At 36.5% G+C, this 21,789-nt stretch overlaps 2 protein-coding genes and 1 long non-coding RNA gene across 3 annotated transcripts; 2 read left to right on the top strand and 1 right to left on the bottom strand.

The window, feature by feature from the left end:
• Nucleotides 1-611: 611 nt before the first annotated feature.
• On the bottom strand, nucleotides 612-4,962 carry LOC139958590 (uncharacterized). The gene is made up of 4 exons (XM_071955751.1): nucleotides 4,803-4,962; nucleotides 3,895-4,005; nucleotides 2,460-2,612; nucleotides 612-1,665 (listed from the first exon to the last, which is right to left on the bottom strand). The coding sequence occupies exons 2-4, from the start codon at nucleotides 3,998-4,000 to the stop codon at nucleotides 1,442-1,444; spliced, it is 483 nt and encodes a 160-aa protein (XP_071811852.1). The 5' UTR covers nucleotides 4,001-4,005; nucleotides 4,803-4,962; the 3' UTR covers nucleotides 612-1,441.
• Nucleotides 4,963-9,136: 4,174 nt separating this feature from the next.
• LOC139965674 (uncharacterized) lies at nucleotides 9,137-15,960 on the top strand. Its single transcript, XM_071968283.1, has 4 exons — nucleotides 9,137-9,290; nucleotides 11,086-11,171; nucleotides 12,222-12,401; nucleotides 13,453-15,960. The coding sequence occupies exons 2-4, from the start codon at nucleotides 11,090-11,092 to the stop codon at nucleotides 13,665-13,667; spliced, it is 477 nt and encodes a 158-aa protein (XP_071824384.1). The 5' UTR covers nucleotides 9,137-9,290; nucleotides 11,086-11,089; the 3' UTR covers nucleotides 13,668-15,960.
• Nucleotides 15,961-16,703: 743 nt separating this feature from the next.
• LOC139958595 (uncharacterized) lies at nucleotides 16,704-21,789 on the top strand. The gene is made up of 3 exons (XR_011789832.1): nucleotides 16,704-16,896; nucleotides 20,710-20,832; nucleotides 21,741-21,789. It is a non-coding gene; the product is annotated as an uncharacterized lncRNA (long non-coding RNA).

Genomic DNA, 21,789 nt, shown 5'->3' on the forward strand with positions numbered 1-21,789 from the left:
ATATATATATATATATATATATATATATATATATATATATATATGCATGGCAGTCATCAAGATCGCGAATGAGACTCATACATATAATTCAGCCGTGATCAGAGCACGAGGAGGCGGGGAGAAGGGGAGGGGGGGTGGGGAGGGGAGGAGCCTTGTCCGTTTTGCCGAAGAGTGCGTTATCCATTCACGTGACGAGTGTTAGGCGTTCTACCTATACATATATGTACGGTTATAGAGGGCCCAATTGACCGTTTGAAGTTGGGTAAAAGATCACATCAAACGAATCAGCAACCTAACAGAGATTATTGTAAATATCCAAAAGCTGGTCATTTGCTGGTCTGTGTCCTTTCGTTATTGTTCAACAATGATCATGAACATCCCCAGGGTTGGGGAGGGGTAATATTTGTCGTCAGAATTGGGAACTTGTTGTACATCTTGCATTTTTCAACAATCCATGGGCCATTTTCATATCTGTTCCTGCTGCGTTCATGTTCTATCTCAATATTTGTATATGAAAGAACTCTAAATTATCTGCAATATATTCCTCTTAGAAATACCTTAAATAAGTTATCACAAATTTAAACTGTTAAGGAATAATTGATATAAGGTAATTTTGGACTTCATTATAGCTTTATTAAAGATCAGTGCTTGGTATTATTATTATTATTTATTGAATTTCATATAGCGCAACCCCAACAAAGTTTTCGGTTGCGCTTAACAACAAAATACAAAGAAAGAATAAACCATTCACAAGAAAATAAGATATCAAATGGCGTAGAAAAATGTACTAGATGAATGTACAAAAATATACAATTGTTATGAAAATCAAAGAGAAAAATAGAAAATGCAAAATGTTAAATAAAATCTCAAAGAAAATTCAAAAATATGAAATATAATAAATATAAATAATATAATATATAATAATAAATACAAATATTGAAAAATTGAAAAATTGAGTATATTAGTGATTAGCCAAGAAATAAATATGTTTTGAGTTTTCTTTTAAAAATTGCAAGATTCTCAGATTGTTTGACATGGTTAGGTAATTTATTCCATTGATCGGCGCCAAATACACTTATTGCTCTTGAAGCAAAAGTGACCCTCTGTGTTCGAGGAGAAGAAACATCCACATCCAAAATAAAAGAGAAAGGGGACATACCCCCCCCCCCTCCACATACACACACCCTAACTAGTTAGACTTCAAATTCTCTCTTCCCATTCCCTCTTCCAAATAAAACAGTCTTCAGACGACAGGGACCAAACAACGTCCGTGTACCCCCCCCCCACACACACACACACATACATACATCCAACCACCTGCACGTCATTCATAGTACACTGCAAAAAATAATTACAGAATATGATTATGTATTTATTTATTTGTTTATTTTTTTTGTTTATTTATTTGTCTACTTTTCGGTTACAATTTATTACTGGTTTATTATTCGTCTGGGATCGGGTATTCCCGACGAAACTGGGTGCAGTCGCCCTGGATTGCTGGCCTGGAGTCCGGGTTACAGAGTTCTGGGTCTTCGTCAGAGCCGTCTGTACAATCAAGATAATAACCATCACATACGTCACACTCCGTTATACACATTCCGTCATCACATTGAGCAAGTTCAAAGGGTTTGATAAAATTAAATTTCTCTTCAATGTCACAAGTCGCTGAGGAAATAAAACAAATACGAAAAACGTAAATAATGAACCGAAGAATAAGTTTATATTAAGAACAAGGCCGGGGTATGGGCGACGGATTGAGGGAGATAGTTAAGCGTGATATGGCCCTATCATACTGCGCGCGAATCACCTGATACCGTTGCCGTTACTATATTAGTCTTTTACGTACATAGGGCACTCTAAGTTGGCTTACATATCGGCGAATAAAGCTTGCGTGTGGTTACTTAGCATCATTGACGAACGAAGGATGTTTCCCAATAATTTGACGAGCTATATCTTAGAAACGATGGGAAAGACATTATTATACTGTGCAAACTGTAAAGGTGAAACCAGTCTTAACGTTGCTGTAACTATAATTATAAAATATAAATAATTAATATTTTTGCGTTTTAAATGATATGGGCTTATTTCGTTTTTCGGGTAAAGAATTTCATTTGTCTCTCTGTCTCTCTTTCTGTGTCTGTCTGTACGTGTGTGTTCAGACTGAAAGAGTCAAGCATATACCTTTCGAATCCAAAATCATGAACTCGCCCGGTAAACATTATCTACTAATTTACAATTAAAAACAAGTTATTATATTACTGTAATAAGGTAACGTCCCATACGAATACAACATTCTATAGGAGAAAGCGGCATAGTTACTATAGCTACAAACGATTTGCGCATCTATACGGGTGGGGGTGAGTTGGTGTTGAAGGGTGGGGGGTGGAGTATACATTGCATGCTACTTGACATCAGTGCAAACAACAATAGTGACCGTACCACTGTCTACTTATACTGACCTTCCCATTTGCTGGCGCACCAAGCAGGATGTTCGTCGAAGCCATTTGGACAGTCAATGATGGAATCACATAAATATAATGAATAGATACAGCAATTGCTGTCACCGAAACAGGGTATCTCATATGTGGATCCAGTACAGCTTTGGCAGTTTCCTATGTTATAGGAAGAGATTGAGAGAGTTATAGCATGAAACAATGTAATATATAACACTGACAAGTTTAGGCTTCGTTAATGTTATATGAATCCTATAGGCTACCTCAGGTATATATCTATAGGTGTTATAGTGAGCCCGGGAGAGTAGGTGAGCGTGTGGTTGGGGAGAGGGCGCGGAAGGAGGGGGGGGGGGGTTATGGAATCACACCTGATGAACGTATAAAAAACTGGGTTGCAGATGTTATTGTCATCATTTGATAGTTTTCTATACAAGGGGTAATATCTACAGGAACATTAAACTCATCTTACAAGTTGGTTTGAAATCTAGCAAAGAGTCAAGCATATGCCTTTCGAATCCAAATAATTCATTCATCAGGTAAACAGATCTGCTAATTTACATTAGGGAAACCTGCGCGGAAGTCATCAATAATCATAATCATAATCGTAATCGTAATCGTAATCATAATCATACACGGTTGTTGTGTTGTCAATATCAAGTTGGACTTTCTAAAACAATGGATCTTTATTCACATTTACATTTAGGAACCGATATCAACATCAATTTATCGTTAAAAGGAGCACTACAGACATTTAGCATATATTAAATCTGAATATCTTGAAAACCTTTTTATTTATAACAAACAAACATAACTTTTGCTGATCTTCCTCCTATTATTACTGGTCTATAGCACATCAAGGCTAAAACTCAGCCTAAGGTTATCCTTTAAATATCGACGGAATTGTCGAAAAATTAACTCGGGCAATAACAATAATTTGTATCCACGTTCACACTTCACACTTCACAGAACTTAATTCTTGCAAGTTTTGTACCAAGGGCTATTGTATTATCATATATCAAGCCGTGTATTTATTATAAGGCCACGGTTATTTCTTTCTTCTTTCCTTTTATGCTTTTCATTCAGGCAGTATTCTATTTGTTAAGCCCTCAAGAATATTTAGTTTACTCCCCTTTAACTTTGATGTACTTTTCGTACTTAGTCTATGTACACAATACGTGATTAAAACAAATATAAATGAATGAATGAATGAATGAATGAATGAATGAATAAATATGACTGAGTCTGATGAATATAATTTGGTAATATATTTTGAAGATTTTTTGAAATGAAGATTATATGCAAAAGCGTTAACTGTTTATCCTTTACATAGAGTTAGTTCTAAAGAATCAAGATGCTACCTTTACATAGAGTTAGTTCTAAAGAATCAAGAATCAAGATTCTGCATTTACATAGACTTAGTTCTAAAGAATCAAGATCCTACCTTTTACTGTGAGGTTTCTCTCTTGTGGATTAAAGTTTGGAAATTGGCCCATAGACAACTTTAGGAAGCTCAGGCACGTGACGACTACGAGGAAAACAGTATCCATGGCAACTGCAATGCAAAACAGGCGACACAATGTATACCATCAAAGTAAGTACTAAATGTGATACGAATAATAAACTGTTGATAATTAATTATAATAACATTAGGTATGAATAGCATGAGATAAAAAAAATATCATAAATGTATAAATAATAGCAGGCGTACTACCTACTTCAATGCAAGCAAATTCTCAAAAAGCAATACTTTATCCCAACGAGTATGCTTAGGAACATTGTTTCAACCAAGTTATAGACAACCAATTAGTTCAAGTTATTTTAAAGGAGCAGTCTAGACTTATGGTTGAAATAAATACATTGAACATTTTGAAAACCAAAGAAGACGTTAAAAGATCAGTAGAACCACATATCAAAAAAATCTTGAAATTTGTCTCTTATGTCACCTTATATTTCAGGTTCGGTCTTAAATGGGATTTTAATTAACGTGCGCATTGAAACGTTTTACACTAAAGAAAGACGCTCTGGTGCCTTGAGTATACAATTTCACCAACAAAATAGAAAGAAACAGGAAGATATACTTTCAAGTTCAATATGTTCCAAGACTTCTCCAAAATCTCTTTTTACATACATTGGGAAAAACTTAAGCAAATATGTGTCTCATATTAGTCTCATATTCTGACGCTGGACATAGTCAATACATCCATTAAAATTTAAAACATAGGGTAAGAAGTATAAAATAGTGCCATAGAAAAAAATTATAAAAGAAAATTATTATAATAATAATAATGATCATAATAATAATAATAATAACAAAGTCAAATTCAATATAAAATGAAGTCAAAATCTTACCTTGTGTGTTTTTTTTTTTTGACGGTGAATCTGCGAAAGATTGTTGAAACTTAAGCTCTTGTTTAGATTCTCGATGTCAAGCGATCCTCTGTTGATGGTGTCTTGTGTCAGAAGGCAATAATGTCGACTCCTTATATCCATGTTCTTCTTATTCTGTACCATTGTTCACTTCACCACAAAACCAGGCTATTTATTTCTCAAGATGGTGACACCGCAAAGAAAGTGCAACATGATTCTAGAGCTAACAGTGAAACCACAAAATAAGGCGATAAAAGGCTATATGATAGAGGTTAGACATTTCCGCAAATGCGGTCATCGATATATATAGCCTCAACTATTGGAAAGATTTTATGAAGAGGGGTTGGGTGGCTGCACTTGGTTTATTGTGGCCGACCCCTATGTAGGGGAGTCTGGGGTCCACCACCAGAAACAAAATTAATTTTTTAAACGCCAAACTGGTGCATATGTTAATATAGTAACAATTTTCAACAAAATTAGTAATTGTTCGGTTAATATAGAAACAATTTACGACAAAATGTCAAAATTCTTAATTCTAAGAAGCATGAAATTCAACATTTTGTTGGTTTTAAAATGACGGCGAAAAAATCATTTATCAAATGCCATCAATTGAACTATTGGCAGCACAGTGATAAACTGGTCACTAAGAAACTAAGAAATCTCGTCAATTCAACATTTTGCAAGCAAAATTATGAATTATACGACTCACATCAGAAAGCCATCATAAGTCGTAATATATTGAGATGCTTTTGCATATACCTAATAGATTTAAATTCTTGTCAAAGAACTAAACCCTATAGTTTTCTTGCTTTAAGGGAAGTAAATATTTATTCTAACTTGAAGATTTGTGAGACTGTAAATGGTGACCTTCTTCAAAATGGGAACGTCTTCAGTGTTGTTTGCTTTCTTGACTTGGGAATTAGATACTTATATAAGTCAATAGTAATAAGCTGGGTAGCGCCGAAATATGATATATTGTAGACTATATTACCATTTCAGATTCCTGATTCGATTTAAAACTGCAAGTCAAACATCGACGGCTTTCTAAACCGAGTTTCGTTTACCTTCTAAACCATTTTTGGGGTCAACATGAGCCTCCCAATCCCCTGCACCCCGGCTCCACAACTTCCAAAATGGACGTGGGTAAGGGGGGGGGGCTTCAGTTTGTACCTTATCAGGTATACAGACGCGATGCCTATATTTCAGTATTTGAGTTGATTCGAACTCCTAATGACGTTAAAATGTTGTTACTTTAAGTGGCTATACTGCATTGTCAATTACACTGCGGGAGAAGGGGGGGGGGTCTGAGGGGGTGAAGTTTTTATTCATATTCCTTTTCATGTGGAAATTTCATGTGGAAACAAAAGAAAGAAATCATTAAGTGTCGTCACCAACTATATACCAATATGCATACAGAGTTACAATGGTCAGTTATGTTCATGCGCCAAGAAGATTTACTGTCACATTGAAAGAGTTTCTTTTATTTCTCATTTGGATAAGGTCAATGCAGGCCAATGTAATTTGGAAGGTGCAGAAAATTTATAATAAAATCTAGATCCTGAAATGAGTCAGTAGTTTTGATATTAACTGGTTTACAACAATGGTCGTAGGAACACCTTTGACAGTAAGGCAGGGATTGTTTTTGTTCTCCATCTCTGCCCCCCCCCCACCACACCCCAACCACGTGTACGTACACCTTTTCTAACTCGGGGTACACACCTCATTAGGTTAGCTAAACACGTTACAGTCATGATAAAGTTATCTGCCTTCATCGCCTGTTGAGCACATTGAAAAATAAGATTTTTCTGGAGTAGTTCTCCGACCAACCGCCGACTCTCTAACCTCCCCAACCCCCCACCCCTTACCCGTACCCCCACACACATACCCGCATACGAACACACATACACACTTTTTAGGGGCTTCTTATGTCATTGAATAAGATAAAACCGTATGAAGACCTTGATGTTAACTTCCTGGTACAGATTTTCAAAAGGTAAATGCTGTGATTAATTCAACCATATAATGCAATTCTATTAAAAAAAAAAAAAAGTACCGTATAATTTTATGACTTTTGTTTTCTAAATTATTTATACCTCTTCCTGGTAAAGTCATTCTTTTTCACTGTGCATTCAAACGATTAGTTCACAGAATTATTCTTTCTACAACGAGAAAAGGGAAATTCTTTGTAACTTTGATAATGAAAAAAAAAGAGGACTGCCCTCGTGACAAAAGGCTGTTTAAATAGATAAGGCTTTTATTGAACCAGGACTAATAGATCAAGTTTAGTCATTCAAATGAAATGAAGCTTCAAATGAGTCATTCCAGGCTGCTTTATTTCCGTAACCTATCTCGCTTTAATCAGTGTAGCCTACAGTATAGTGATTACGAATACATAAAAGGATTGGTTCAGGTGTTTGACATGTCTATTTTGTATGAAATAGCACAAAAAGACACAAAGAACAGTAAAGAAACTACCATGATAGCATGCTCTGTTAAGGAGATATGACACTTTGAAGATATCAAAATTTCTTTGAAAACGACTGGTGTAGAAAGACTAACTGTGAAGGTGTGATGTCACATCCTCACTTCCTTAACATCTGTGAATATATTTCTTGAAAAATTATTTACATTTTTTAACACATTTGAAAATAATATAATCAAAAATTCTTCAGATGTTTAATCTCAAACACTTCCTTTGACAAATATGAGATCTCCTGACATATCTTTTGATTGAAAGTCATGAAATCTCACAAAATATTTAGAGAAAAAAACAAAGACTTTTCAGGAATGTGAGGATGTGACGTCACAGCTAGTCAGATTTCAGCAGTTTCTACACAATCTGATAAAACTTTACACTTGAATATCTCTTTAACCGAAAAAGATATTTGAACAGTTTTTTTCCACCATTGTGTTTCTTTTATTGTCCTCTTTCATATAACATAAACATGTATGACAACTGAACCAATCCTTTAAGGATCGGCTTGGATTATTCATTATGAAGCTGATGACATTCGTTCAATTGAATACGAAACCAAATACCAAGCAATTGTAAATTATACCTTTAAACGGTATAACGACCCCGACCTCCCACCCCACCCCACCCCACACCACCCCACCCATACCCTTCTCCACGTCCTTTGCTCTAAACCGCATCCATATATACATATAGCCTACACATATCAGCTGCTCAAATATATGAAAGGATAAATCAGGGTTAATCTAAGTTTGAACAAGGAACTTTTACTATATGTATCCAGTGTCATTTGCCTGTAGTCTATTTTTCTCTCGAGATAATGAAAATCGAAAAATTTGCATCATAAAATATGCAGTTGCGCACTGATAACAAAACGCTTCTGCTTCCTGTATTTTACATTTTTACTGTTATGACTCACCTGTAAATTGGATAGTTTCTTATTTTACCTATTAACTCCGGCGTTGTTTATATATAGGAGCTTTGATTCATCACTAGATCGACATACACTGTAACTATAACAGCAAGAATCATCAATCGGAGAAAGTGATCGAGCACAAACTGCAGTGGTCATTTCCCATCCCCTATCCTCCCCCACCCCCCAAATTCCAAACCCCTTCCCTGTCCCACTTTCAAACAGGTCACATTTTTCTTTCCACGTTGAAAAATATTTCAACTATGAAGCAAGTCAGATTAATGACCGTGAGATAGAGATGTACAGACGCAATAAAAGAGGTAGTAAGAATTAAAGGGCGTCATCATCCTCTCTTACCCCACCCCTAACCCCCCCCCCACCACTCTAACCCAAACCCTTCCTTGTCACGTTGCTGTCAACTCCCGTTCGGTGGTGTTTCGACAACCTTGATGAAATATGGCTCTATGTACCATAAAAGCTGAATCACCAGGTGACTAACCAAAATAGTAGAATTATAGAAGTCTTTCCTCAAAGTACATATAAGGATATAGGCCTATATATATATTGTGGTAAGCTATTTCCGTGAACTCCCTAGTAAACGGAGAAGAAGGACCAGGGTTATGTATAACAATCACACGCTATATTATTTGTACTTCTAGTAGGCTATTATTCACTATTCCAGTTTGTTTTCACTTCCTCATTCCAAAGAAAACCACTTTCAATTCAAATGCTTTCAATTGCAATAAAAAAAATCAAACCTATAGGACTGTTCGAATTAAAAAAAAAAAAAAAACTTTTCCATTCAAAGTTTAGTTCCAATCAACCACAATAGTAAGTTTGTGGTCCTATTACGCCAAACAGAAAGAAATGTTGTGGTTAAGCGTTACTAAAGGAAAGATTGATCTGAAATTGCATAAAATGAGCCGTCGTAGCATAAGTTTTGACATAATTGAAGAGCTCTTCGAAACCACACAAACGTGTAAACCAAAAACAAATAGACTTCATCAACAACGGCGTATCGGTTTTCTCTCTGAAAAGCATTACCTCTTTGGCTGTTCGAATCCATCAGAAATATTATAAAAAGGTAAGCCCATTCGTACACTTTTTTTTAATTGTTACCATGAATGTTTTAAAACAAACAGTTTGGTTAATTTCTGTGTTTGTTTATTTGTGTATTTTTAAACGTTGTTTATTAAATTTATTCTATGGTATGACAAACAATCTTTGTACTCCGTTATATAATTTGCACGTCGAGCCACACATAATGATACTATGTTATACGTGATTGATTTGACCGAAACTTAAAGGTAATCAGTACAGGCCCCAAATTATAGCACGCTATAATTGCTAGAAAGTTTTCAAATGTAATTTTCTGGAGGTCTTTACCTTCCAAATTGTTCTCAGACATTTTTAAGGAACACACAAGATGACTGTATGGCTATAAGTGAGGAAAATTTCCTCGAAGGTTGTAATGAAAACGGTTCAAGAATTTTGACCAAAGGTGACCATATTTCAATATCTAGCATATTCGGGGCCAATACAGCATACCGCCCCCATCATGCTCGAATATGAAACGAACACACAAACTATCTTGTCGCTTGGCTATAACTATAGCATAGATACCAACAATAGTCAGTTTACCAATCACTGCATGCAACAAGACAGTCATCACTACGACAACAAATGCTGAAAGTTAAGTAAAAACCTTCGTTTGAATAAACGTTACACTTTTTCATTGAAGAATTGCACAATATCGATTCCATTCAAAAGTACATATTTGAGAAAGATTAACAAATATTTTTCAAGACGAAACTCTGAGATATTGACAAGTATCGTATTTTTTTCAGTCGTTTTTTTGTTTGTTTTTTGTTTGTGCTCTTTTTAATAGTTAGATATTATTTGATTATACGTGCGCTTGGTAAGTTGTTCGAGAAGTATAAGGAAAAAAGGAGAATTTGATCTTTTACAAACTATTTTGCGAAATATCTACCAGCAAACGAAGCTAACATTTAGCCTACCACTGTTTTCAAGATATAAATACATTTGGCAATGAGATTTTAACCAAAAATATGATCATATTTTATATTTTCATGAAAAATCTTTCATTGAAAACATTGTTTGCATAACGTTGCGTTTGTAATTTGTGCGTGGCGCAACCGGTTATGCAGTTCTATGGGGATAGCAACCGCACTCCGACGCCCGCTGCTAATCATAGCCTAGTCATTTATACCCGTTATGACCCCCAAACAATATTCATGTCAGTTGGCATTGTCTGGAGTCTAAACTTGATTAAGTTAAGCAATAATTCGTTTTCATCAGATCAAAAAAACCGGGGGCGCCATTATATCAGTGTTTAATAATGTGCGGCAGAATAAGGTCACGTGATCATACTGTTATACCATTTCTGTTATCACGATGAACACAGAAAATGTTGACTTTCCCATCGGCTGTTGACCTTCAAAAATGTATGATATATTAACATCGATGGGCTACAACCCCCTAGAATATCCGCACTTATGATCAACTTTGAACCAACCGGAGATTTTAGAAACCATTTGTTTGGAGAGCGATAGAGGGCGACCCTCCCGATCATGCCCTTCCATACACATGTTCGCTTAAAATTGTACATAGATATTGCTGGCATATTTTCGTTTGACAGAAACACTATGGGTAATGTGGTTAGGTGGGGGGGGGGGGGGTTGGGTAACATCTGCCACCGTGTTTCCTGTAAACAACCGTGCCGCCTTCCACGCACGTTTCCTTGACCCGTTGCATTGTATATATATGATATACGTCGTTTTCAGCTTCTATAGTTCTATCAGATTTCCGATGCCTTTATATTCTGATATTCACGTATAAATGTCTCTCCCTTTTAATAGAAAAATGAACCATCTGCAAGTCTTCGCTATTTTGATGTCTACATTCGTAGCAGTTGCTCTTGGACAAAACGACAGCTTAGTGTTAAGTAAGTGAGAAAACTTGTTCACTCGTTTCCAAGCACCAGTATATATATATATATATATATATATATATATATATATATATATATATATATATATATATATACTCATTACGATTTTCATGTATATATATTCATTTGCCTTTGTCGTTTACCTCCATTGCATTAACATAAAGTCTGTTTAAAGTATCTCTTTCGAGATCCGGCTTTAGGAATCACAAATGATTTTCGAGTTGGATAGCATCATGTTTGATCTCTAGAGTAGGGCAAAATATGTCACCAAAAACAGAACTAGTATTGTTCGATATAGGTGACAAACGCCTACAGTGGAATTACGATCTTCCTTACCGGTTTCGAACCTCTGGACATACAATCAGCGTCCATAGCCTAGTGGTTAGGGTGTCCGCGTACAGAGCGGAAGGCCCGTGGTTCGAATCCCGGTGGAGGCTGAAAGTTTTTTCACTGTTCTTGATTTTCCAACTCATTACCATTTTCATATATATATATATATATATATATATATATATTACCGTAGTAACTCATGACTACAGGAACCATGTGAAAAATGAATATGCAGTGTTTTCGAGAGCTGAACATTGAGAGTGAGTGCCACCTGAATATGTATATCGTTCCTTTATGACCAATTACAAAGCTTCAAGTCGTTATTTAGACAATGCTTCATTATAACGTTGTATATATGCACCCATATACTGTTAATTTCTTAACTTGTATTCTTAGCGATACTCTATTAACATGTGAGTACGTCATATTTCTTTCCAATGCACTCCAAAGTATCCACACACCCTCCTCTGGTACAACAGTATACAACAGTTGGTATTATGTCCATTAACAGCTACCGTACCTTCTGTAATGTTGGTTTATTTGGTTGTCCGTTCATTATTTTGTTTGTTTGTTGATTTTGTTTTTCCCCTGAACAGTTGAAATTTTGTTATTCAAAAAAAAAGGTTTTATGTAGGCACCGACAATTACAAAGGATTGCGCTGGCTGGGGAGGTAATATGTATATTATATTTGTGTTTTTATGATTTTATCACAGGAAATCCTCGATACACCTTCGACTGCTCCAGTTCGTTTGCAGACAGACTACGAGAACAAGGCAAACTATTTGAATGCGGCGTGGACAACCTATGTATTGATGCCAGTAAAGACGTATGTGACTCTACCGTGAACTGTGATAACTTCATTGATGAAAGCGACTGCGATGATGAATGGCTGGGTAGGTGTTATTATTATAATATCAGACATGCTGCTATATGGAATCCATATAGAAACCATGAACACGGTTTTAAATGTTCTCAATGGACAGATACGTGTATACGTACTACTATAGGTTACAAATATTACATAGTAGGCCTACACCTATGTCACACCTATTTATTTACTTTTTAAGTTGTTCAGAGCTACACTAACACCATGAATACGGTAATTGTTATTGTTTTATATAGGCTACATAAATATGTTTAGATGTAGTAGAGTCAGTTTTTTTCCCCCTTTCTTCCGCCATTCCCTAGCAAGTCCCCTCTCCTTTTCCAAGCCACTGTTGTTTCCCTTAGGCGCCATATTGTTATGCGTTGAGGTTTGTGTACCTATTCCGTACAAGAAAAGTTAATTACTCACTGAGTTCGTTACAGAGTGTGTTCCGTAGGCTATTCGTACCGAGTATCACAGATGGTTTGAAATTCAGGGGGCTATTGTAGTATGGCTGAGATGCTGAAGGGAAGATGGGCGCTAGGGCGGAACGAACTTTCGGAACACCCTATATTAAATCAACTATGTAATAGGTACCATATATAGTCAAAAAAAAGGGGCAAATGTTAAGGGATGGGGGAAGAGGGGGAAGCAAACGCCGTGCATGGGACAGTAGGACAATCGGCTTTGATTTGAGGGGACAAACCAAAACGTTACCATAAAACAACTTTCCGACAACTTTTCATTTCGCGTCACCAATTTCTATAGTTGAATGTTCTAATTATTTCAACAAAAGGGCACATTCTAGTTATTTTATTTTTAGTATTTACAACCCCCGCTCCTTTTTAATTATACCGTGATTTGATTTTTCAACAAGGGTACGTTTTACCACCAAAAGGGTGCATGCTTCTTAGTTATGAAGGCTTCCCGATGTGTTTCATAATAAAACTGCCATGTGGGCAAGTTCCCCCTGTGTCCCCTGGCTTTGGGGAAAAGTCCCCCCCTGTTTCCACGGGCATTTGAGGGGAGGGCATGTTTTACCAGGAAATCAATGATTTTGTCTCTCTTTTTATACACAGACAATTGTTTAATCGACATTAACGACATAATTTTAGGGATAAAACCCTTCCGATTATTCCAGTGTACAGACGGTATGTGTATAAATGAATGCCAAGTGTGTGACGGTGTTTACATGGACTGTGTCGACGGATCCGACGAACACCCTGAAAAATGTAAGATTGAATCAAACAGACCAAATCCTCAGCGATGCGCAAATTACAACAGAAGACGCTGAGCACTGCACCGTTGGCCGTTACCATTATAAACAACACGCATATAGATGTACCGTATCCTCTGAAATGAATGCGTGAAGATAGTCGACGTGGAGATATTTAAAATGCTGTTAATATATATAAATATTGGTTTATTGTGTTTTTTAATTTAAAGAAGTTAAGTATAGGACAAATCAAACACAGTCCAGTTTAAAAAAACAAAAAACAATAAAACAATGTTAACTATGAATGAGAGCTTCAGAACTCTGGAAGCCCGTCTTGGGTATTGTTCAGACACAGAACAAACATAAGATCTGTTACTACGCTCATCTTCAAATGAATGCAAATAAATCACCTATTACCAATGATATTTACCTTTGGTCATGTTGTTAATATGCCCTTAGAAATGAATATTCACATATATAGGTATCCGTTATGTATCAATTGTACATTATATCAGTTAAGCCAGTTGATCAGTCCCTTCAGGTTTCTTAGCAGAATCTGAAACTGCGCTATATATATATATATATATTTTTATATATATATATATATATATATATATTCTTCTATATATATATATATATTGTTCTTGATTTTCCAGCTCATTACGATTTTCATATATATTTATTTATATATACATATAATATATATATATATATATATATATATGTGTGTGTGTTCTTATAGAAAGTCCCTCTATGCAGACAACGTCACTCTTTGTAGTTTACGACAGTCCTGGACCTATTTGTTGTAAAATGTGAGATAAATAAAGGTGGTAAAGGTAATTGAATGAGATGGCAGCCAATGGATGATAGCTCTTGTATTTGAATAACATTTAAAAGAAGCGAAAATATAACAGAAGTCAGTATTCAACATATCAAGTCTCGGCTTTTATCCGCAGTCAATAAATGTATATAGGAAACATTCGTCCGGAGTACGTGCTTGCCAAACAATAGGTTTCAAAGATATTGTCAGCTATATATGGTAGGCCTAATCGACATTAAAACGTTGAAGTAACCGCAATGATATTGTATTAAATTCTCTTATAGGCAACTCCAACTCCCCCTCCCAATCTCCTCCATATCCGCACCACGACAATAATTGACAACATCGTAGTGTTATTGTTTCCACTTAAAACTTTAATGGTATGTTACTCAACACCGTGCACAATGTGTTGGGGGGGGGGGCTATCCCCACCCTAAACACACCTCCGATAATTAGTCGGGGGATTTTGCATTCTGCCGGGGAAGATTTGGACCAATATACTTCCAGAATTGACTTCAATTTAATTGAAATTTGTTACCAAAACCTTACGTTAAGGGCTACTTATATACTTCTTTACCTATGGATGATCCCCCCACACCCACCCCTCCCCCCTATGGGTGAGTTGAGAGTCGGCTTCAATGACCCCACTGCAGTATACCCTTCCTTTATGAAATACTTGATTCACATCTGGCCCTCACATAAAGATTCAGGTGACTACCTGAATCAGTCAGGGGGGAGTTCATGATAAATTATGAAGACAATCTTGCGCTAAGTGTCAAGGTCCCAGGAACAGGAATGGGTGCGATATCCAAGCCTATCTGACGTGATTCTCTAAAAACACTTGTCGAAGAGAAGGCAAGTGTTCATCCGTGTTCAACGGCTATAGATTTTTAAGTGAGATTTGACTCCATAACTCTTTGGATTCACTAAAAGACTAAAAGAAATGAAAGTGAAAACATTTCATGTGATGTATGACATGGTGGAGTACTCGTATGAAACGCTGAAAGTGAAAATATTTGTGGAGACGCGCCAATGATAATGTAGGTTAACAACTGTCTCTTCATATAGAATGCACATGTGGTGTGCATTGAACGTGGGAATGCATGTTCACACATCATACAGATGGTAGTCAGTACCTACATATATGTTAGCATTTTGTGGTGTTGTTTGGGATACCATGTTTTACCATGGCAATGGTGGCACATACCATGAACTTGCACCAGTGGCGTAGATTTCTGTTTGACATTAAGGATGTAAATGAGGGTTTCTCCATATTTTTGAGATGAGGGGTGGCGAACTACGCGCAAGGTGCGTGCGCGATCGCCAAGGGATCGCCGGGGAAGGTTTGAGTGGGGAAGGGGGGGGGGGTGAATTTATCCGACGTCAATCTGCAGAAATTAGTAACAAATTCAACACAAATATTAGCCTCCTCAGCCAATATTTCAATGAGAGACCAAAGGTGTAGGTTATGACAATATCATTTATCAATTGTATTGTTTTGCAATCGTTTTTCATCTAACTTTAATTATGAGACGGAAAGAATAAATCATCTTGAAATCACCAGACCATTTTCATCGTTTCTTTGAGTGGAGCTTCTTAAGCAATGGAGCTAGGCTTCTGTTAACAGCCTACCAAATAAATTTCCCCATGGGCAGCGATAGAACTAACTCTACCGAGCAACAGGCACAGTCCTAGCGATATAACCACGTATAATACAGTATTTTCAAGTTTGAGCAGTCTAACGATATAAAATTTGTTAGGGTCTATCTATAACATGGTGTAGATGACTACATGGGTCATCCCCCTCCCCTCTACGCCCCCCACAGTCAAATGTTGGGGCATACACCCCCATTGCCCAAATCTTGTGATCGTATTTCAAACATTAAAACACATTGTAAAATGAATACTTTCTTAATCATCATTTTTTAATTTGAAAAAAAAAAACTTTTTGGCACACGCATTTTCATAACACTGGGGATGATGACATGGGCTATCCTCCCCCCCCCCCAGTCAAATGTTGGGGATACACTCCCCCTCCCCACGGATCTACGCCAATGTTCAATCGTTGATTGCAAAAACTAAACCCTTAGAATTATCCAACCTCATTTGCCGTATCCTGTAAAATGATTCCTATGTATTCTCCCAACCAAGCGTATACAACTGATGCAATTCTTTAGATCAAAATTCTTAGCCAAACTTATGACACGTTCTTGTGAAATTCCTGCTTCCTCCCGCGACCTTCTTTTCTGTTAATCGCATCGCATCGGTGAGTTAGAATTGGTGATAAACTTGAATGGAGTACAATCACGAAAGAAAAAATGGGTGAATTAGAACTTGCACACTTTAAAAAAGGACCCGTTGCATGCCCCTCGACAGGTTTACATATGAATTTGGATACCTTGTAGAATTCTCACTTATATATCATTGTTAGGTATAGCATTCACCTTTAAAACTGGTTATTTACCTCTAGGCCTGTCTGCAGACAAGGTAAGTTTACATATGCTTATATACTTTTACAGATGTTTTCTTAACACAAACAGGCCTTTTATTGAATGATTTTAAGTAATTTTGTTTTGTTTTGTACCAACAAAACTGCTTGTGACTTATAATTGTATATCATGGCTTCAACTCTCAATGTCCGATATTTGAAGTAATCAAGCAGTTTGTTTGCAATCTCAGTGTTGTATCCTGTCAATCGTAATTAAAAGTTGTTATTATAAAACTTAAGTCTTCCGTACCTAGTCCTTTGATTGATTGTTCTGTTGGTATTTTGCCAGCTGCTGTAAACAATTAATTGTTTCCTATCGTCGCTATGGTGATGAAGACTTCTTCTTAATTGACGGGACTAATTCGTTAAATAACTAGATCTTCTTCCTTATTAATACACATTATGGCAAGAAGCTCGTGAATAAAAAAGGGAATAAAAAACATTTAATTAACAGCTCTATGTTCCATGTGTTGTTGTCCTTTTTCAAGCAATGAATCTTCATTGCAAGAAGAAAAAAATGTGGGTTAAAGAAGATATTGTTGAATATATCAACAATTAGAAAAAAATGACTATTTGATTCAGTCTAGACTGCCGTATACAAATTATTGGGAGAAAAACATTTGTAAAGAACATACGTCACTTGCGTATTGTACACACACCCACTAAAACAAAAGCAAACAGGCAGAGAGAAAGAGAGAGAAGGGGGCGGGGGGGGGGGGCGATTAACAATAGCACTCATTCTGAATACATGCCAATATCAAACACCTGTGTGGATACTTGAGGACTTTTCTTAATTTTCTTCTTTTTTTTTTCTTTTTTTGATATTCATAAATATCAACTGTCTATATTCATCTTCACCATGCAAACAAGTATCTCCCTATCACTGTTTCTATTCGTGCGTGGCTTAATTGTCAAGCAAGCGCGCAACCATCATTTTGGTAATGGAGGCTAAGATGTTGCGGGATGTCGTTGAGGGGCGGTATCTAAGAGGAGGGGTGGCCCCTCCACTTGGGCTCATTCTTCCATATTTCATCAGTGGTTATGTACCCTAATCGGTGATATCACATGTTCACGCATATAATTACACTGCCGATAGAAAATGATATCACATACAAATCGTTACAACATTGATCTACATAAAGATGCCATCCGTCCATCATTGATGTTATGCATTTCATTTTCAGATGTATTTCAAGCCAGTTATTAAGACCTACAGTGTAACTTGGACCAATTTCGTGTCAATGTATAAATCACGTATAAATTCACACTATATATATATTATATATAAATTACTATGTATAAATAAACGTTGTTCTCGGTTTAAATGACGTTTAAAATTTGATACAGTTTCAATAATTTTTTTTTTCAATACATCAATGAATAGATGAGGCGCTCAATGGGTTTAGTTCCTCATGTACATGTGATATACAACGTGCTATTCAAAAACTTGGCGCAACAGGCCAATAACCAGAAAAATTAGTGAACCATGTCATTCTTTTATATATTTCAAGAAAACACAAAATACATGGCGCAAAAAAAAAAAACCACAACGCTATTATGAATAGGCCTTAGGTTTTCATTATAATGTAATGAAAAAAAAAACGTAGCGTCGTATGTTTGGCATGGATACTCACTGCTTGAATAAGGATCAAAAACATCATTTTGTGTGAACAAGAATAAAACAGAATTAATACCACAGCACTGACACATGGTGAAACCGAAACAGTTAAGGTTGTCACAAAATAACAGATGTTGCATTTGCAAATGTAAAGTCATGAATAATTAGCACAACTATTAAACACTGGTTTAAATGAACTTATTGTAGCCGATGCATTTACGGTCATTTATATATATATATATATATGAAAATGGTAATGAGTTGGAAAATCAAGAACAGTGAAAAAACTTTCAGCCTCCACCGGGATTCGAACCACGGGCCTTCCGCTCTGTACGCGGACACCCTAACCACTAGGCTATGGACGCTGATTGTATGTCCAGAGGTTCGAAACCGGTAAGGAAGGTCGTAATTCCACTGTAGGCGTTTGTCACCTGTATCGAACAATACTAGTTCTGTTTTTGGTGACATATTTTGCCTTACTCTAGAGATCAAACATGATGCTAACCAACTCGAAATCATTTTTGATTCCTAAAGCCGGATCTCGAAAGAGATACTTTGAACAGACTTTATGTTAATGCAATGGAGGTAAACGACAAAGGCAAATGAATATATATAAATGAAAATCGTAATGAGTTGGAAAATCAAGAACAGTGAAAAAACTTTCAGCCTCCACCGGGATTCCAACCACGGGCCTTCCGCTTTGTACGCGGACACCCTAACCAACTAGGCCATGGACGCTATATATATATATATATATATATATATATAAATATATTATAGATTATCACACAACTCATCTATCCCATCACTGGGAACATTGATGCGGATTTGCTACAGAGGGTCTTGGGAGTGGGAAGGGAAGGGAGAGCTATTGGGACCAAAAGGACAAAAGGATAAACTGTTGTGCAATTGGCCCACATGTAGGGATATTTGGAAGAACTTGATACGACATCTCTTTGTACAGAGATTATTATAATTTATACACATGCATGCGTAATTACCTAACGATGGAAATCCTTCAACTGTTCGAATGTTTCTAAAAGAAAGAGGTTGTAGATGGGACTGTCAGTTTAAAACACAGTCCGTTATATAGTGTGTTGATAGATACTGGGTTAACGGGAATTAGTTCAAGAAACTTTGAAAATAGAGGGCATACTTCAACTTTATTTGTGCCAAAAAATATTAGCGGTCGCGAACAATTACAGCTTCACAAGTTCAAACCACCAGTATATTAACAATAATAATGATAATAATATTTTAATAATATTTAAAAATGTGGAAGTTTCCCATTGGAGTGCAATTGGTTGGGGGGGGGGGGGGGGTGAGGATGTTAGGTCAAGAGTGGGATATTTGGAATCTCTGTGTTTGCTGAAATTGTCAGCATCCCTTACGGACATCGCTCATATAGCTACACCACTGGTACAACCTCTGCGTTGGTGGAGGAGGATGACCGTTAAAGATACGTATCTGGAAGTCGTTCGGTTTCCTTTCAAACATGACATTTTGTAATGTGTGTTCCTTTTTGTGCTTCATAACGCAAATGCGTGAAGCCCTCTATCGGACAATAGCTGACCTTCCGTAGCAGATTCGTTGCGAACTTCATCATAAAGAGGAAACAAACCCTGCAATCATCATCTTTGGCATATCTGAAAGAGATAGTTGTGATGGCGAAATACTCCAAATAGCTTTGGAAAAAAGACACCGTTTTTTTAGATATCCTAGCATAAATGTCGTGCCTAGGCGCCGCCATTTCGTAAATCCTGGATGTCATAGTGCTACGAGGATCTGAAACCTTCACTTTGTCTTTGTCTTGTGTTTTGAAATATTTTCAAGGTAAAATGTGAACAGTGTGGACACAGGCTGGAACCAATGTCATCAGTAGGTCATATTGCAAGGTTCATTATGTTAGATACGAGCATTTTCAAAACCCAGATCCATTACAGAAAATAATCATTTCTATAGGTAAACAGATAAACGTAAGACCTGGAAGCACATGCGGCTCGATTATGTCATATTTAGACTCGATCAAGTGTCTAGTCTTGTATGTGAATGAACATTAAATCTGCGATACTTCCAAAATGAAAAAAAGACTGTTTCAGCTGTTTGGTGACGTTGGTAATGACATGTAGATGTCTCTATTAAATAGACCAATAAAGATTGTTTGGTTTGTATCTACTTTAATATTACATTACAGTTGCCATGGATATTCGTAATACCGTGCTGGTCGTGTGCTTATGCACTTTAGAGGGCGCTCACTGTTTATCTCTCGGCTTCGGTCTCGATTTTAATATACGGAACACTGACTTCAACATTAAAGGTAAGTGCATAAAATGGCATTGACTATAATCCTACAAACCCATGTTACCATTAGCATGTTCTTGTATATATAACATTTTCGAATATCATCCTACATATAGACTGATAAAGCGCTCCAACCAAATAGTTTGGTAGTCCTTAAATTGGCGGTGAAGTAAAACCCTTTCATGGCCCACCCTGTCCATATATAGACGTTTAGATTGTGTTTTCCCTCTATGGTATATATGAAAACCTATTACAGGTAGCGTTACTGATTTGAGTAAACTCAAAGATCCTCACCCTGCCGGTGTTATTGTTTGCACCACCTGAGTGTCTGCAGAACATCTGTGCCCCCCCCCCCAACTTTTTTATATATATTTCGCCCCACACGTTGTTTGTTCATTGTCTCTTCAAACCTCGGCAAGGGGTCCACTCTTTTCTCTCTCCAAATAGTCCGGAAGTTTTTGTATAGCAGTGTTCATGAAGTATCCTTATCACTCATAATATATTCCCACCTTTCATTTTGCAAATATTTCAAATTTCAATCGCAACTGAAATTTATCAAGAAATTAAACAATTAACATATTATGATATTTTACAAAATATTTACTTATTCTTTTATAGCGTCCTCTGATTTTATTAACTCAGCCAGTGGTAGTCTACATTTCCAGTGTGTATATTTTTAACAAGTTGACCAATCATAGTTTCACGTTACTCTTTTGTTTTGGTTTTTCATCTCTCATCCTTTGGAGTTTGAATGCATCACAAACAATACCCTATTGACTTAGACCTAGATTGGGCAATGCAGGCATGAATCTGCTCGCATTATACGATATATATATAGCATGCACGAGTGTTTTTTGTTAGTTTTCTTAGACCCGTGACAAATATCTCTATTCCCTCTTTCTTCCTTTCTGTTCATTAATTTAGGGGAACGTTTCAACTGCACTGGCCGTCCGAATCAATTTCCATGTTTTGA

This window comes from Apostichopus japonicus, chromosome 3 (assembly GCF_037975245.1).
Source record: "Apostichopus japonicus isolate 1M-3 chromosome 3, ASM3797524v1, whole genome shotgun sequence".
In the NCBI taxonomy this organism is placed as follows: Eukaryota; Metazoa; Echinodermata; class Holothuroidea; order Aspidochirotida; family Stichopodidae; genus Apostichopus; species Apostichopus japonicus.

Bases quoted from the DNA above. Each gene is read 5' to 3' on its own strand.
- LOC139958590 (XM_071955751.1), bottom strand. From the start codon at position 4,000: ATGGATACTGTTTTCCTCGTAGTCGTCACGTGCCTGAGCTTCCTAAAG. The intron at 2,613-3,894 runs GTAGGATCTTGA...CCTATAACATAG, and splicing joins GAGAAACCTCACAGTAAAAG to GAAACTGCCAAAGCTGTACT. The intron at 1,666-2,459 runs GTCAGTATAAGT...TTATTTCCTCAG, and splicing joins GTGCGCCAGCAAATGGGAAG to CGACTTGTGACATTGAAGAG.
- LOC139965674 (XM_071968283.1), top strand. From the start codon at position 11,090: ATGAACCATCTGCAAGTCTTCGCTATTTTGATGTCTACATTCGTAGCA. The intron at 11,172-12,221 runs GTAAGTGAGAAA...ATTTTATCACAG, and splicing joins AAACGACAGCTTAGTGTTAA to GAAATCCTCGATACACCTTC. The intron at 12,402-13,452 runs GTAGGTGTTATT...TTTTATACACAG, and splicing joins CTGCGATGATGAATGGCTGG to ACAATTGTTTAATCGACATT.